Source organism: Hypomesus transpacificus, chromosome 6 (genome assembly GCF_021917145.1).
Source record: "Hypomesus transpacificus isolate Combined female chromosome 6, fHypTra1, whole genome shotgun sequence".
Taxonomy (NCBI): Eukaryota; Metazoa; Chordata; class Actinopteri; order Osmeriformes; family Osmeridae; genus Hypomesus; species Hypomesus transpacificus.
Window position 1 is genome coordinate 13,135,807 of NC_061065.1, and position 17,867 is coordinate 13,153,673.

General features: G+C 39.7%; 1 protein-coding gene and 1 long non-coding RNA gene across 2 annotated transcripts; both read right to left on the bottom strand.

Annotated features, from left to right (window-relative positions):
• Window positions 1–4,466: 4,466 nt before the first annotated feature.
• LOC124468379 (tumor necrosis factor alpha-induced protein 2-like) lies at window positions 4,467–11,448 on the bottom strand. Its single transcript, XM_047021051.1, has 12 exons — window positions 11,416–11,448; window positions 10,336–10,509; window positions 9,061–9,736; window positions 8,645–8,759; window positions 8,326–8,448; window positions 8,124–8,218; window positions 7,722–7,814; window positions 7,213–7,339; window positions 6,602–6,727; window positions 6,366–6,524; window positions 5,893–6,014; window positions 4,467–5,167 (listed from the first exon to the last, which is right to left on the bottom strand). Exons 1-12 carry the CDS (start codon window positions 11,444–11,446, stop codon window positions 4,960–4,962), a joined length of 2,049 nt encoding a protein of 682 aa, XP_046877007.1. The 5' UTR covers window positions 11,447–11,448; the 3' UTR covers window positions 4,467–4,959.
• Window positions 11,449–15,278: 3,830 nt separating this feature from the next.
• On the bottom strand, window positions 15,279–17,295 carry LOC124468381. The gene is made up of 4 exons (XR_006956186.1): window positions 16,751–17,295; window positions 16,413–16,620; window positions 16,138–16,183; window positions 15,279–15,349 (listed from the first exon to the last, which is right to left on the bottom strand). It is a non-coding gene; the product is annotated as an uncharacterized LOC124468381 (long non-coding RNA).
• Between the last annotated feature and the right edge of the window lie 572 nt (window positions 17,296–17,867).

Genomic DNA, 17,867 nt, shown 5'->3' on the forward strand with positions numbered 1-17,867 from the left:
GGTTTCACGGTCCAATCAAAATCCAATTCTAATCCCAACCCATTCCAACCCAACCCTAATCCTAACCCGATTCTAATCTTTATCTAGTTGACAAAGATGAGTCATCTTTGTTCAAAGTGGAGCAGAAATGATGTCTATAGTGTTGTTCTACGACACTGACAGGAGTGAGATTTAAGTTTTGATTCACACATTTTTCACACACCTCTAAAAAAGAAAAGTGAAAAGATCCTTCTCACTTTCATTTAACATGGATCCTTGCATTTATTGTGAAATGCAAAAATACAATAGCTGTCAAGATGTTTATCAGGGCTACCAGGAAGTTTTTTTAATCTAGAGAATATATAACCAGAAATCATTGTACAGTATACATTTCCACAACCACAAAGTGAGTAGGCACAAAGTGGAAAAGTATTGAGTTAAAATCCAGTTCCAGAGTACACTGTTCTTTCACTTAATCGACCAGTAGAGGGCAGCAGAGCTGAATATTTTGCTTACAACTGACAGACAATACATTCCAGTCAAAGGTTTGAACTGGTTTCATAATTGTACTTGTATAGTTGCTAATTAGGTTGTTTCGTGAACTCCACAACAATTCCAGACCTCCCTGTATTCTACCATTTTTGAAGTGTGAGCCTGTGGAAACAGCTCATGCTACTAAGTCTCTGCTTTCTGTGTGGAAAATGTCAACATGGTTTTAAGCTTGTTTTTTCAATAACATTCAGCAGAGATTTACAGCTAAACCTTCGTATGACCCTGCAAAGTAAGCCTGACCCTCCACCCTGACCCCTTGCAGTAAACAATGGGTATTCCCCTCTGAGCGTGAGTCACTTCATCATTTCATCGCTGGTCATGCCCATTGTGGCAACACTACAGTATCTACAGAGGGCTTCTGTCAGGGAAGCATACAGAGGTGGGAGGACCACACATACAGTATACATCCCTGATTGGTTCACACATCACATGACTGGTCATCACGGTGAGGTCATTTTTCCAGAAGTAGTGGGCAGGAACACTAACGCACACACTCACAAACATTCTTACAATGGGCTCTTTTAGCTGGTCTTATCACCACTGGCTGTAAATGACCGACAGTATGTCATCAAGGCCTGTAAATGGACAGTGAACGTGAGACAACAGTGAAACTGTGTCACTTGTTGAAACGGTTTTCATCCTTGAGGAATACTTGATCAAAATAAAGGAAAACATTACAATTGTGTATATTTCATTCAATTGTGCAATGCGTTTTATTCAGACATTATGGGTGGATAACATGATATTCAGAATTGCCATGCGTTAAGTTACCAGATAATTCAATCCAAAGACACATGTTAAAGCGCATTTGCAGCTAGCACAGAAGATAACCAATGACTAGAAGTGACAGTTCAAATATTTATGGTAACAATAGTTACAATGGTAACACTTTATATAGGCTACAATATACAATTACTGTGGTACAAACATTTTTGGGTAGAAGTTTTTCTGAAAATCGTTAAACTGGTTAAATGTCCTTCAAACTTATCTTTTTCAAACAGAAGAACCATTACACCAACATAACTATCTCTGACATACAAACATTTAACAATAACACACAACCATCCAACAGTTGATCCCATCTGATCCATGAATCAGATGGGATCAGAAGTAGCACACGCCCAAACAGTGTCTCACAAGTTATGATGCCCAACCTTTCTTCAGCTTCGATCTTTAAAAGAGCACCCTGAAATTTGTCAAGCATCTTCCCTTCTGGCCACACCCCTTAAAACAATGGCCACACCCCTTAAAACAATGGCCACACCCCTTAAAACAATGGCCACAGAGAACTAATCACCAACTTCAGGATCACAATGACTCTTGCTTAGACTGTTGCTCTTGTTGGTTAGTGGTAGCTGATTTAAACAGTTGTATTCTATTTTAGTTAATCCTATTTTTTATTGCTTTCTTACAGGTACACCTGCACTTAGAGATTAATGTTGTGTAATTTTAACTTGTTTAACTACATGCTCTTATGGTTTCTTCCCTTTAGGACTATTTTTTGGTTGTTCACAATATGTACTTCTTGTTTTTGACTACCCGCAATGCTGTGGGGCTATCTTGTTGTTATTATCAGTGACCTATGCACTTTGTAAAGCTCTCTCTTGGAAGTCGCTTTGGATAAAAGCGTCTGCTAAATGAATAAATGTAAATGTAAATGTAACTTCAGGTGACCAGTTTCACCTTGTATTAAAGCACCTTAGCCTAAGGTCAAAAGGGTGACATCTCATGATCCAATCAGAATACATCTGTCATAAACCCCTTTCTATGATCAACCTAATCAATAGTTTGGCTCCATCCTTTAAAACAATACAATCCTTCAGTACAATCAGAGAACAACAATATTTCACTCTAGACCAACTGTCCCAAACAGGCTTTGTTTTCCTTACATTTAACAGGATCCTGACATTAAATAAGATCACCCCTTTGCAGCTAAGACCACATCTTACAGCTAATTAACGCAAACTCAGCCTGTGACCATTTGCCTTGCTTTTTCACAGACAATACAATACATCCAACATTGAAATTCAACTAGCAGTATTTCAAACTGGGGTTTTTTCTTCACACAAAGTACAGGCTTTTACAAGACAGTGCAACATCACTGACTGTCCATTGGAAATGCTATGACACTCACTTTATTGATAAAAATCCACTTCTGGACACACTGTAAGGCTCGAAGTGATTTGTCAAATGGGCAAATGAGTGACTGTCATATATGGTTTGATACAGAACTCACATAGGCAGTAAGCAAGCAGAATGCATGTGCTGTAAAGCCAATTTTTATCTGACACAATACTGTAAGTGCTACAAAAGAGAAACATCTTTCTTGGGAGTAAAATCCTAGTAAATCCACTGATGTCATTCAGTATCTAAGACTGGATCTTAATGACATCTGGTTCCCATTGAGGCTTCTCACATGTGTTTACTCGAATAGACGACAACAAAAGGTATTAAATATATCACTTTACTGGAGCCCTCCGTACACATGCATCACAGGCATTGTTCACTTCAAAAAATCTTCCGCCCCAAACCGCACATGTGCATTTATACTTAACAGAGTTGGGTAACGTTACTTTTTAAAGTAACTAATACAGTTACTAGTTACATTTCTTGTAAAGTAACTAGTTACGTTACTTAGTTACTTGCTTTAGAGAGTAAGGCGTTAAGTTACTTTTGCATTACATTAAGACACGTTTTTTATTTCTAAGACAATTCACCGTGGTCACTCCTATGCCCAGAAGGCACATTTAATGGGTTGACCTCAGCAATAGCACATATTGTAATGAATATTCAGTGTCACTCGCATATAACATGATCCATCCTCATTATACAGCAACACGGATCAAGGTAATAATCCACCATAATGAAAAACAATATTTGCATGAAGTTCTTGAATCAAGAAACTCTTTAATCAATAAATAATTTTGTAAAATGCCAGGCAGAAATCTAGTGGTTAGCTAGCTCTACAATTTACCGGGGCTAGGTCTGAATCTAGGAGCAAAACTAAGCTAATTATACGTAGCTAGGTTTTGAAAATCCTCTCCCTGCGATGTCTCAAAGAGGAAGGTTACCTCCCCTTTCTCTGGCCCGCCCATGAAAATCTGAGCTACGACCATGCGAGTGCGATATCAGTTTTTCCTCGAGAGACATCATGGCTTGCAAACGAACAAAGCTTAATAGATGCTCAGTGTTTGAATGTAGAAATGCAAGCAAAAGTATTTTCACAGTTCCTTCATCCGAGCCTCTGAAGAACCAGTGTCTTAATTTTATTTTCTCGGAAAATGCGCCGACACAACTTCCCAAAGTTTTGTATGTCTGCGCCAAACCTTTCAGCCACGACTGTTTCCTCAAATTCGGCCAAAACAAAGCTGGCCTTGCTGACCGTCTAAACTTACATTCTGGATCAGTGCCAACTCTCCTTGGTCCAGCTACAAACCTCAGATAAGTAAGTCAACTAATGCTTTTGTTGCTTTACTGTATATGGTTACCTCGCTTGCTACCCTTCATAATGTCAGAATGTCACCTTCAGAATGTGGCTGTAAAAAAAAGCTCTGCAGCTAACAGCTCAGTTACTGTCGCCTTATGTAAAGGTGGATAGCATCAATATGTGTGTGAATACACACACTGTAACGCGAGTGTTGTGCTGTTGGTGTTATGGCACGCACAATATCCGCCTTTGCCATCATTCAAATGACTATGAGTGTGCACTTCTGCAAACCAGGGTGATCAGATGAGAATGGACAAATTCGAGGCATCTTCCAGCAATGGGGCTATGAGCCATTGCAATACATCCACTGTAAACATTAGCCAAGGTGCCGCCTCTCTCCTCCTCATTAGCATTTAAAGCAAAAGACACCGAAACAGCTCGCTCATTGTGGGACTGCTTGTAGTGGCTATAATTCTGCACCAAGGCTGAACTTCGGGAAAGAGACTTCAGATACAGTATTAGGGTACCACTAATGCATTTATAAAAGTATCCAAAAACAGCATGTCATGGGACCTTTAATTTACTGTAATTTCATCCTAAACCTAAACCGCAGCAACGATGCAGCAATGTATAACACAAGTTCAAATACATTATTTAATGTGACATTACGTAGGCCTACTGTATATTCAAGTCTTAAATAACTATTTGGCTGGTTGGCTCCATGAAGCCGGGTAAGTTGGGCTCGTGAGACTGCTCACCAAAAGAACAAAGGGGAACCCACCTGTCTAGCAGTCTAAGAGATTTTCATAGGTACCTAGCGAAAAGTAGCCTCAATTTTCCTAGACTATTAGCTACATGCTGAGGGCTTGCGATCGAAAGACTAACTTGAGTAACGCGTTACTTTTTTAAACAAGGAAGCTAGCTACGGATTCATTCAGTTAAATAAGTAACGCGTTAGTTACTCGTTACCTAAAAAAAAGTAGTAAAAGTAGTCTGACACCTCAACAGTTACACTTAACACTCCTTAACAAACTCCAACTTGTCCCGACCTTGTTTATCAATTTCAGTGGAACCTTAGAGAAGAATGGACGCACGTCATTGGCTGAGGTGAACGAGAGGCGGTTCTCCTTCAGGCTTTCCTTGATGGTGCGAGTATCAGCTGCCGACAAGTTGGTTTTGAGGGAGAGCAGGGCGGATACATGACTGGTTCTGTAAAAAGTGACCCAGTAGAACTCCATACATGAATACATCTAAACACCACTCCTTTGTCACCCAACAAACTTTGGAAAAAGTTTGAATAACATCATAAAGTATTATAGCAACAGTACTGCAGTGTGGTAGAGATACTGATACTTCAATGGCAGTGACGATAAATCAGAAATTGCAGCTCTTTCATACAGTACAGGTTAGATATAACCCATAGGGAGTGGTCCCTTTGGGTCAACAGGAACTAAAACCTATTATCCCTTTATAGTGCAGGATAGGAAAAATGGGAGGGTCAGACATGACAGGAGATACCTGATATGAGACACCTGGTATGAAACAGCCAATCAGACACCTGAGCTTCACAGCAGAAGCCCCTCTCAAATACACCTGTCTACGTATGGGTTACCGGGGTAACTATCAGGGCATTCTGTGTTTGACCAACTCTGTTCCCTCATGCAGAAACCAAATAGTAGAGCTTCAGTGGGTTCAGCATGAAAAAGGCTGTTTATCGGAAGAGAGATTCCGGTCAACAATGGGACAGAACTTAAAATGCCATCAAAGGGGTTGTTTGAATATACTGTATAGTGTAGTAAAATCATCTAACCTAGATTAAACTGGCTCGAACAGGTAAAATGAAGATTTACCTCTTGCATCAAGACCATTTAAATCTAGTTTTCACTAAAGTCAGACAAATGCTGATGACCCTACACATAATTTGTCTTTCTCACCTGAGGTCGGGGTATTTTATAGCCAGTGTGAACATCTCCAGCTGGATGCTCCCTGGATCTTGTAATCTCAGGACCTCTGCCAGTTTAGGAAGGATCTCACTCAGCCAACTCTCTTTAGAACCCTAGGTAAAAGAATACAGCAGACATCTATGTTCTCTGTGGCAACATTTGAAAAGGATGTTGGAGCACATTAATGGAAATCATTGAGAGGCCAGCTTTCTCGATACAATGTACAGGGACTAAAAGTCTGCATAATCAAATTCAAAAGTTTCTCAGGTCTATGCCGTTGCTTCTTTATTATACGACCAGTTCCTGTAGAGGTTTGTTTATAGGCTTATGTAGACGGAACTTGAGAAGAATTAGTCCACAACTGTGGTGCAACAATCCAATTTGTTCTGATGACCCCTGCCAACATATGATGCAACATTCCCCAGTGTTGGGGAGGATTCATGCAGCTGTTTTGGTTTGCTTACCCATTCTTCAATGAAGAAACTATGGAGTTTTCTGTTGTCTTCACTTAGTAACCTGGCTGCATTCCCCTGCTGTTCACTGTTTCTCAACTTTATCTTCCTCTTCATCATCCTCTTCACATACTCCACCATCACGTCTGTGTGGAGCCGACCCAGGAGTTCCTGTACACAAAGACACAAAATCAATCTCAGTTGGTGTGCTTTTGTGTGTGTGTGCGCGTGCGTAAGAGTATTCTTACCTCTCGACAGACAGGTTTCAGATCTGTGAAGTTTTCCAAGTTCTTGTACAGAGTCTCTAGAATGTTGTCCAGTACATTTTGACTTCCTGTAAGCCAGTCATGAGTCCACAACCTTTTATACTGCACCTGGCAAACAAAACGTAAATTTGAGATTTATCTTTTGGTCAAACCAGGGACATTGTTATTCCTTTCCCTGGTTTGGTCAGCGGTCAGTTGAATAAACTCAGGACATTACTCATTCTCTGGGTGTAACCTTCAACAGCTTTAGTTATGCTGGAGTTTTCTGACTGACAATTACTAATCTATTTCCTGGTTACCCTAAGCTAATTGAAAAGGTTTCGAGAAACATATCCGATTGTCCATCAAGGCTTGTTTGCTTCAACCCTTATCTTAACTTTATTTTAAACAAAAGTAGCATTCGTGATGATGATCATTTGCTATTTGCAAAGTAAAATGTGTGCGAATGTAATATATTTACAAAAATGTGTTTACCTATTTATGTAATCGATTATGGACATTAACTGGGATGGGGATGGTTTGATTGGTAATCAGATACTGTACCAAGTAAATGTGAAAGGTTGAAGAGTGCTGCAACATGTACAGTGACCTACCTTTAGCTCTTCTTGCATGGGACCAATGAAGTATCCATTGCAACAATCTTTCAGGGACGTTAAAATAAGCAAACATTTTGCTTTCATCTCCTCTGACATTGAGTCGTCTTCTCCTATTATGAAGTCCCTGTGTGTGATTTAACAGCCTTTACATTTACATGTATTCATTGAGCAGACACTCTTATCCAAAGCATTGGAAAAATAGTGCACACTGTTTAGTAAGTACAGCAGACATCGAGAATTAGAAGAGCACAGCCGTAACAATATTACAGCTTGACTCCAAAATTGTAGGATCTTAACTACAATATGGCATGATTCCACATGCAACAACAACATCATATCTCAAGTACAACCTCCGATATTTTTGCAGGAGCAATCTCTGATACACTATAGTGCTACAACATCATCTCAACTCCAAAAAAAGATCAAATAAATATTCAAATTAATTTAACTCAAAATAACTTCACAGTTGTTTAAGGTGAGGTAGGAGAAAACTCAGGTAAGTTTACCTGATTTGCTTGATGCTAACCAGGTTAGCTTTCAAGATGGCCTGTGTATTGTCTCGTCTTCCTTTCATAAACTCATCCAGAAAGTTTTTATAGCTGCAAATACAAGGTCATCAAACATATTATTCTGTGTTGACCGGGCAGACAGTAAAGTTCAAATTTAAAATACCTATTGGAAGCACAAACAATCATTATACAGTATACACAACTTTCTGCAGGTGACATAAAAGTACTGTTGCCATCACCTGTCATGAGCACTAGTTTGGCTGGCACCACACAATACATGTAGGTATTCAAATTATATGATAAGAAGTCACATGACTTTCAGTGGAGGTATTAACAAGGGTTACCAAATATACTGTGACATCCAGCGACAAGAGTTGAGGGAGAGAGAAAGTACATTACCTTATCAAGAAGCTTTCCAGCTTCGACAGGATTCTCTGGGTTTTGCACTTGTTGCCCAGAATAGACTTGCATTCGTTCACAGCACAGTTGATAACCTGCCAAAAAGTATCTACTTAATTAGTACAGTGCATCACAGGCCTAGTAGGATTTCCTTTTGAAACTGTTGTTTGGACCATTTGGAGTGGGATCAAATGAAGACTACCTGTATGATGTATATGGCAAGGGGGCAGAAACAGTATCCATCTATGATATCAGGCATCTTTCCCCTATGCCAATCCTTCACTTCGTTTTTTAGAGCTTCATCAAACCAAGTTATTACTTTATCCTGGAAATACAAAGGTATGTTGACATGTTGATGCCCCTGTGTACTGTAAGCAGGGCTTCACTCAAAAATGAGTTTAAATGCTAGTATCGCTCAGCCACTAAACCATGTTTGTCTGAATTATAAATGTACTTAAGGCATGAGATCCATCACAAGTATCAAACGAGTTCATTAGCAGCTTTGTCTGGTAACTGTTTACCTCTTTGTGTGCTACATACTGTTCCTCTAATACTGCCTGGTCTTCTTCAGGCACGAGACTTCCCATGGACTCACAGTTGATGTTAATTTTAAGTTCTTTATCTTGCAAGATGGTGCTGCAATAGATATGACAAAGGGTTGTTACAACAGTTCTGTACCTACTTGGTTCAAGCCTTACACAGCTGACATTATCCACAGAGCAGTTGATTGATTGATTGATTGGTAACACTTTATCGTCAGAAAAGTCTTTACGAGTTTTCTTGCATCCCAGCATTTCCTTATTAAAGCTCCTCAAGGAAAAAAAGCACTATAACTTTGAAGGAGTCTCTAAGATAAATATAGGAAAATAAAAAGTTAACGGATCCCGATGTGTAACTTATTGGATCAACCATCACTTGTTTCCAATGTCCCACTTACTTTGGATAGTAATCATTGATCCAGAACAGAAGATAGGTACAGTCATCCACATCAAGTCCAGAACGGGCTAGCTCTGTTAGTTGTTTGGAGAAGGTTTGGTGATACAAGCTTGCGTACAGATTACAAATATCCAAATCCTGTGGGTAGCAGTCTTTCACGTCTCTGACGACCACAAGAAGGTCTTTCTTCAAGCAATTCCCACCTTTACACACCTCCCGCTTCATATCTGTTGACAGGTTGTCTGCACCTTCAATATCTCGTTGTACGGTTGCATTCCTCAACCGTGACTCCACCATCTTTTGAAGCAATGAGTTGTGGTAGCTTCGGCACATAAGAGGACGCCATTCAGGAGGACTGAGACCATCCGGGCAGTCCTCCCATTGGCGGTCTTGCTCTTCCTGTTGCATTACGGCGATCACGGCACAACGCAGAACCTCCAGGTGTTCTCTTGAAGGCGCGGGATTGAAGCTGTCATGAACAGCCATCCATAACTGGACCAGTAGAGTTTGATAGTCTTCATGCAGCTTGTCCTCCTCCTCCCCATTCCTGGTCAGACTCCCCCCCTCAGTCTCTGCACCTTTCTGAGTGAAGAGCTGCTCCTCCAGAGAGATCAGATGCTTGGAGGCCTCTGCCAAGGCTTTCTGATTCAGGTGATCCATGAAGCTTAGAACCACCACTGGAAGCAAGGCATTGGAAAGACATGAGGATCACACCTTCATGTTTGTCATAATAAAACGGATTCATAACAAGAAATCTAATTCATGCCAACAAATATGGAAATCATCTCGTTTATTTCATGGAAATCATATTGTTCCTTTATTGTGGTATTGTGGCTTACTTAATCTCTTCCGTATAAACAACTATATTAACCCTTTGCTTTATGATTTATTGATATTATTGGGTTCCATGATATTTTTTCAAAATGGATCCTTATCCTGACTTTTGGATATTTCATTAAAACAGTGGAATATGGATAATAATCTCCTGTATGCAGAAATGTCTATGAAAAGATTGTGTCATGACTATTCTGTGGTCCAAATGAAATATCACACAGGTGATTAATGAAATCCACAGCGATGTATTGTAAATGGCAAATTATGTATCTTCAGTGTTGTTAGTATTACTACAGTATGTAGTTGCGCGGAAGTTAATGTTTACATCACTGTAAAATGTTAGGCTACCAAATCATCAAAAAATCATTTGAGATTGTATGAGAAACACATGATAATGCTAAATGCACCCAAACAAGGATTTAAAACATGCGGATAAACTTACTTTTTGGAGGAGGGATCTCCACTGCATTACTGGTGCTAGGTTTTGGAGTCTTTGGGCATCGCTTAAAGCCAGGTATTTTCAGTTGCTTTTTTAACTTATCCTTCACTGCTCTGACGTTACTTTGACCGTCAGGTTTTGGGCAAACCATTCCACCGCGAGGTCCGGATCCTTTAGCTTTGGTGGGAACAAAATATAATGTTCTTTTATTAACATTTGTTTTCAGTAACATGTCTGTAAACTTGTAATATGTAATCTATATTGTCTTTCTGAGATGTATTTTACTATGTTGCTGTGTGCAGTTATAGGCAACACGTTATTCGGTATTATGATCCATTAAAAGTCAAGTAAGTGCGTCAGATGTGATCCATTTGTTTCCTTACAGTTTGTTTAATTGTCCTTAATATCAATTATACACTAATAAAGCCAGTAATAGCAGTAATTTCATATTTTAAAAACCTAGCTCCATCTCGATTTATATTGTAGCCAACTTGGCTACAAAAACCTGTCAATCATCTTAGTTTGATCATTCATTTTTTAATTAAAATGTTATTTCTGGCGTAGCCTACAACCGACCTTTCCTTCTCTTGCTCGGTTTAGACAATCTAACAGTGGTCTGAAGGGACAGTAGTCTACAGCCAGTCCAGGTGTCGGACTCGGCACACAAGTCAGAATTGAGGTAGGCTAAGAAAACATTACAAAACTAAAGAAAGTTTTTAAATGATAGGCCTACCGACAGGGTCGGACTGGGTCCGAAAAACAGCCCGGGACTTTGTAACGCAGACCGGCCCGCGACCCGTACCCAGTTGCTTAATACAAATAGGCTATATAATAATAAAGTATAATGCAGTGCTCTCGAAGTCTGTTAACAAAATTAGATCATATACAGTATTGAAAAATGAATATGGCAATTCTCCCTTACTTTCTTTTTCCTTCTCTGTGTTTCAGCATCTGCTTTTTGATGTTGCAAAAGAACAATAATCAGTTAACTATGGTCAATAATAAAAATCAATTCAACAAACTAATTTCCATATAATAACTCTGTTAACATATACTCTATTGTGTACAGTTGCATTGCGGCACCTGTCAAAGTCTCTCCACTGGACCCAGTCATCACAGCAGCCTCCATCTCTTGCCCTGTGTCACCTGTGGCTGTTTTGATACACAGAACACAACAAATAAGACAATTGCATTTGATCCACATAGCACATTTATTATTTAAAGCCAAAAACATGTTGTGCATATTTAGATGAGTGCCTTTTTCTCTTGGCCATTTATTTTCCTTCATTTAAAATACATAGCCTATATATTGGCAAACAGTAGCCTTATACCAAATGTCTACTGTTTTTAGAAAAATGAAAACAATATAGTTTGGATATTTAAATTTCTGAATGCGAAAATGTATCTGCTTGCACCTGAAACCTCTGGTACTTCCGCATCCTGGGGCTGCAGACTCTCTCCCTCACTTAGCTTGGCTTTTGGCAGTCTAAACATTTATTAAATGGCTTTACATTTTGCAGGAGTGCCAGTTGTTTTTTGTCTCTTGCTTTTTCCACGCCACCCTTTTTTTATTTTCTTTTCCTTTCCATTTCTTTGCAAAAGAAACAACAATGTTTTTAGCAATAGCTAAATATGTCTCGGTTGCAAACGACTTTTAAAACACTGCACGCAATCTCATTGCTTCCACCCACTCCAACGAATTGGCCGTACCCGGAAAACGATCGATTTTTGACCGATCGCAATCTGTTGACCGGCGGACAAGTGCAGGGTTCAAGTTTACACGGGTGGGAATAGCCAACTTAAAGACAACATAATTAGCGTAACTAATAGTTTGAGAAATGTACATTCCAAAAGGTCAATTCCACGCAATGAACAATTCATCAAAAACATATCCTGTTTCAAAATAATATAAATGTCTGTGCCATCTTACCAAAATCCATCTTCTTAATTACGTAACTTCAGTGTTGTTAGTATTACTACAGTATGTAGTTGCGCGGAAGTTAATGTTTACCTCACTGTAAAATGTTAGGCTACCGAATACCTTTTTGAGTGAAAAAAAATCAAAATATTGTGAGTATTCATTTGAGATTGTATGACAAACACGTGATAATGCTAAATGCACCCAAACAAGGATTTAAAACATGCTGATAAACTTACCCTTTGGAGGAGGGTTCTCCACTGCATTACTGGTACCAGGGTTGGGAGTCTTTGGGGATCGCTTAAAGCCAGGTATTTTCAGTTGCTTTTTTAACTTATCCTTCACTGCTCTGACGTTACTTTGACTGTCAGGTTTTGGACAAACCATTCCACCGCGAGGTCCGGATCCTTCAGCTTTGGTGGGAACAAAATATAATGTTCTTTACAAAAGCTTATTTACATTTGTTTTCAGGAACATGTCTGTAAACTTGTAATTTGTAATCTATATTGTCTTTCTGAGATGTATTTTACTATGTTGCTGTGTACAGTTATAGACAACGCCTTATTCGGTATTATGATCCATTAAAAGTCAAGTAAGTGCGTCAGATGCAACTGCTTGGCAAAGGTCAATGTTCTGTTTTTGCAGATAGCGATGTAAGCATGCTGTTACAGAGAGGAGTGACTGGAAAAGAAACAGCATATAGACTGTTGAGAATTGGCAGAGTTTTGCCTTCAATTCAATGATGGCAGGGAAGTTGTGAAGCACCGCATTCACTGACCGAAGTTGACATGCCCAACGTGTGTTTGGCAACTGGACAAGTTCACTTGGCTGCAACCCTAGCTTTCTTTGAGTGTCAATAAATGTGTTGTGGTTCACAAGAGAGATATTGAAAAAGGTTTGTTTTCCCGTGTGTCCAAAAAATCTTTGGCCTCAAAATTCGCTCTACATGTGTGACAAAAAACTAAGTTTAGTTTGTGTGCAGAACAATAAACATACACAACATCTGGGTGCTTTTTGCCTAAATGGGCCTGTACACCCCCCACTGGCCCGCTCATTACAGCTGGCCCCATCGTAAGTCTGAGCTACACATTTCAGGTCCTCAATACCATGAGCAACTAATTGATCCTCAATTGCAGTGCTAATTGAGACAGCATCAAAGTGAGTCAGTTCTGTAAGGGATAGCAGCCTTTCCCTAACAGCACCCTGGGAAACATATCTGACACAGAGGCCCAGCAGTTCAGTCTTTCCATCTCTGGCCTCGTCAGCCATAATGGCATTCATCTTGGACTCCCTCCCTCATCTCTCTAACAACACCTGCTGTTATTTCTTCTGAACAACACTGTATCATTTCATTCTGACTGTGACAAGACAAATACGTTGTGTTTGCTGGAGGAGTGTAGCTTTGCAAGAAAGGGTCAAACATTTTCAGGAGCTCCATACGCTCCAAGAAATTCCCTCTGTTTTGGCTTTCAAGAGATTCATTATGACCCCAGTGTTTCCCACACGTAGACTAATTTGTGGTAGTTATTGACCCCACCATTCACAAATAATCTTGCTTTAATTTCTTGCCAAACACTCTACATGCAAAGCAGAAAGCAGCATTCTTTCTCAAGGACTATTCCAGCCAAATAAAGCTCTGAAACCAGTTTTGCTGAAAAGCTCTTTTTTGTGTGCCAAATTTATCTTGACCAGTGGTTCCCAATTCTAGTATATGCTGTTTTTGATCATTTTGATAATCACCTCAGCGTCTCTAAATAGATAGGTTAGAGCCTGTCCGCTAGCCTGGCTGACTAGCTAGCTAGTCTAGCTCTAACTATAATGGATAAAAAAGCATTGTTAAGTTTGTATGAGTTGCAGTCAGCTCTACGTAGTTTGCCTTTACCCTTGAAATGCTAAATTATTCTCTGTTAGCTTTCGCCCTTTTCAAGTTGATGCATTATGCTGAGCTTAGGGGATAGTGGAAAGTTAACATTCGAAGATAGATGTTCACCGTCATGAATCGGTCCAGACTCCAGGATGTGTTGCAGCCAGGCATGTTCTACGGAGGATCTGATCGATACTTTGGGTTGAATTCTTCGTCTTAGAAAGGTGGCATTGCATGTGTTGTCCGAGTGAAATAAAAAGTTTAAACTCATAATAGAGTTTATTTTAATGTTGTCTCTCTGACAAAACGGTATTTGTTTTAGTGAATAATTAGTTAATGATTAGTGAATGTATCATTATGTTATGACTTTACTTGGGGTGGCATATGATAATTAACAAATGATTAAGTACTGTCTCAATCCATGGATGCATTGTAGTAATTAACACATGAATGAAGGTATTACCATTAGTTTACACTGTTAACTCAGGGTTTTAGTTCACACAGTTAACTAAAAGTATTAGTTTGCATGTTTAACTAAAGTAGTTAACTCACCTATCAGTTAATGTGTTAATATCGATAGGAATTGATACATGATTCCGGTTTTAATTAATAGTAAATTATATGTAACTCCCTATTAACAGATGATGTGTTCATGATCAGTGCGTAAATAAATACTTTCTGAGTTATGTATTCACTGATGATGATTCATGCATTAGTTAAATCATTAACCACCCTTATTGTAAAGTGTTACCTTCAGTTGTTTAGGGCCAGAATCCTTATCACCTAAATCAAAGGCCACGTCAGCTGATGCTTCCTGTATCTGTACGTCTTCATGCACCTCTCTGACCTGCTCTCTTTTACCTTCAAGGCTCTCCCCCCTGCTGTTCTATCTCTCCTAGCAAAACAAGTTTAAAATATTTAAAGATAGATTGCAAAGTCATCCATTAAATGTCTCTAAATATCGTGCTGTCTTTAGTGGAAGTTTGCCCTCTATCTACTGTATTAAGTATTTTCCTCACCTGCTTCTTCCAGGTCTTGCACTATCTGCACGTCTTCTCTTTCTTCATCCTGCTCTTGCCCTCTTTGCACTCCATCTCTCTGCATTCTCCTCTCTCTCTCTTTGCACAAATACACTTTTTTTTATGAACTACACATAGTGTTTCTGGCCAGAACTATGGTCTTCTGCTTGTTAATGTTCTCACCAGTTCCATCTTGCTCTCGCTCCGTTTCTCCTTCTGTTGTGGAAAAACATCACACTGTTGTAATTATGAAGATGGGTAATGATTATGGATTATATGATTGAAAATTAACCACTTAATCACTTTTTTACCTTTATATGCTATATTACTGAAAACCAGATGCAAAGCTGTTGACTGTATTAGTATTGCCACTAATATGCAGAAGATATTAAGCTCAAAGTGCAAATCTAGATATTTAGGGGCTGAGGGCAGAGAAGACTGTGTGTATACTTCTTTAGAAAACTACAAGGCCCAGATATCATGGACTACAAGGCCCAGATTTCATGGGACAGATTTACGACCCTACGCTCAGCAACCCAGTGCCACTGTTCTTCAAGGCCAGAATACATTTACCAGACGCTCTTATCCAGAGCGACTTACAGTAAGTACAGAGACATTTTCCCTGAGGCAAGTAGGATGAAGTGCCTTGCCCAAGGATACAACATAATGTGCCCCAGCCGGGAATCGAACTGGCAACCTTCAGATTCCTAGCCCGATGCCCTAACCGCTCAGCCAACTGACTCCCGATTAAGCTTAAAAAATATTCAAACAGTAATTGTACCAATACAAAAATTACAGAACGGATAAGGTTTTGATATATAAGACAAATTTCCGGAGAAAAACTCCAGTCTGCTCCCGGGAACTCACTCACTTGTTTAGATACTTTTGTGTCTGAATAAACTTTTGAAACTGAATAATTTTTGAGTAGGCTACAGGATTTTAATTCATTAGCTAATTGATCTGCTATGTCACTAAGTGGTGCAGTTATAGGTACATTATCTCACCTGCATCTGGCTGTTTTCTTTTAAAAAGAGACCATAAACGGTCCATCTGTGGAAAAGCAAGAAAAAAGCATTTTCAATGGAAGGGATTTGCAGCTCAAGTTTGTAGGTTAACGTTGTAGGCTAGAATTCACTCCCTAGTTTTATGTGGCTGAGCTACTGAGTAGGCTTACCATAGGATCAATAACCGGATAAAAGAGCCGACATCTATAATTAACTCGTGATGATTGATTTAACCATTTCGTTTATTTTACCATTTTAAACTTCATGTGCTATACCTTTATATCCAGCAGTTGATTATGGCAACTTTCACAGCTTTTTCCAGCTTGGGTCGGACAGTCGCTCCCAGTCTGTTTATTTGACGTTATCACCGTCTGTCTGCATGCTCTGGAGGCTCACTCACCCACGCATGCACGCACGCACGACCAAACAGAGCTGTGCCCTTGCCACAATCTCAAACAGGCAGGAGTCCTGTGCTACTCGAGACTATTTGAAAGACAACATAATTAGCGTAAATAATAGTTTCAGAAATATAAATTCCGAAAGGTCAATTCCACACAATGAACAATTCATCATATCCCGTTTCACAATAATATAAATGTCTGTGCCATCTTACCAACATCCATCTTCTTAGTCCACATTAACAATACGTTTGCCAACAAGAGTAAGCTAGAATAAGGATGCTATCAGCTCCGTGTGATGCTGGTCCTCTGATGCTGCTGTAGTGGCGAACGCCAGGGCTTAGCATCAAGGCATTGAAAGAGGGAGCGCCTTTTCAATTCACTTTCAGTTTCCTTTTAACAGGCAGCATCTGCAGTCTTCTGCGGTGCGTGTCCACTACAGCAGATCGGACTGCGCGAGGCGACAGCTTCCAATTCATTTTCAATGAATGCTGTTCATACATCTTGCCTAGGGCGCCGAATGTGCTAGGACCGGTCACTCTTTGATTCGCGTGCTCCCGCGAGGAGGTGCCAATCCAGAGAGTCATGCATCGGGTGATACAACACTCCTTACCTCACATGCTTCAGCGCTGCAGAGAATCTCACCTCTTCCCTTTTCACCTCCATGTCACTATATCTAAACTCACATTACCCTTTATCCACAGGGGGTGTCTGCGGACATCACTTACACACAGGCCCTCTCCGCAAAACAAGTGGATCTGGATTCTATATTTTATTTGTTGAGTGATCATCTCTACACTTTATTTCAAAAAAATGTTTTGGAAGTAATTGAGTCTATATATTTAAGGCTCGTCGCATTACGTAACCTTGTTCTGAACAGAAGTGCATATTCACACATTGTATTGTTGCAGCTACTTTTCCCCGGACATGTCCTCTTTTCGAGACCTAAAAAATACGTCCGGCAGGGATTCCAAAATTGTCTAGGATTTAGCCTCGTCGGATATTTGTGTTTCTCTGGGTCTTTCACAAATGATTACGCCCTTACAAGTTACGCCCCCCCCCCCCCCCCCCCCCCCCCCCCCGTCGACGCGACGAAGTGTCCTCTTTCACAGACTCAAATCTGGTCACCTTATTTAAAATAAAACTGTTCTGGCATATCACTAGATTTTTGTGCATTTTGTCTACCTGTTACAACTTACCCCAGTATGTGTTACATAGGTAGGTTGTAACAAAGGACCACCTTGTATTTGTCATCATCTCACAAGTCTATGATATAGTTGAAGACATTTAAATTGTTGCCATTTGTAGTAAACAAATATGGGTACCTTGCCT

Excerpts from the sequence above, each read along its gene's own strand:
- LOC124468379 (XM_047021051.1), bottom strand. The coding sequence starts at position 11,446 with ATGACTGGGTCCAGTGGAGAGACTTTGACAG. Across the intron at positions 8,449-8,644 it reads AGTATGTAGCACACAAAGAG|GATAAAGTAATAACTTGGTT; the intron begins GTAAACAGTTAC and ends TTGTATTTCCAG. Across the intron at positions 6,728-7,212 it reads CCATGCAAGAAGAGCTAAAG|GTGCAGTATAAAAGGTTGTG; the intron begins GTAGGTCACTGT and ends TTTGTTTGCCAG.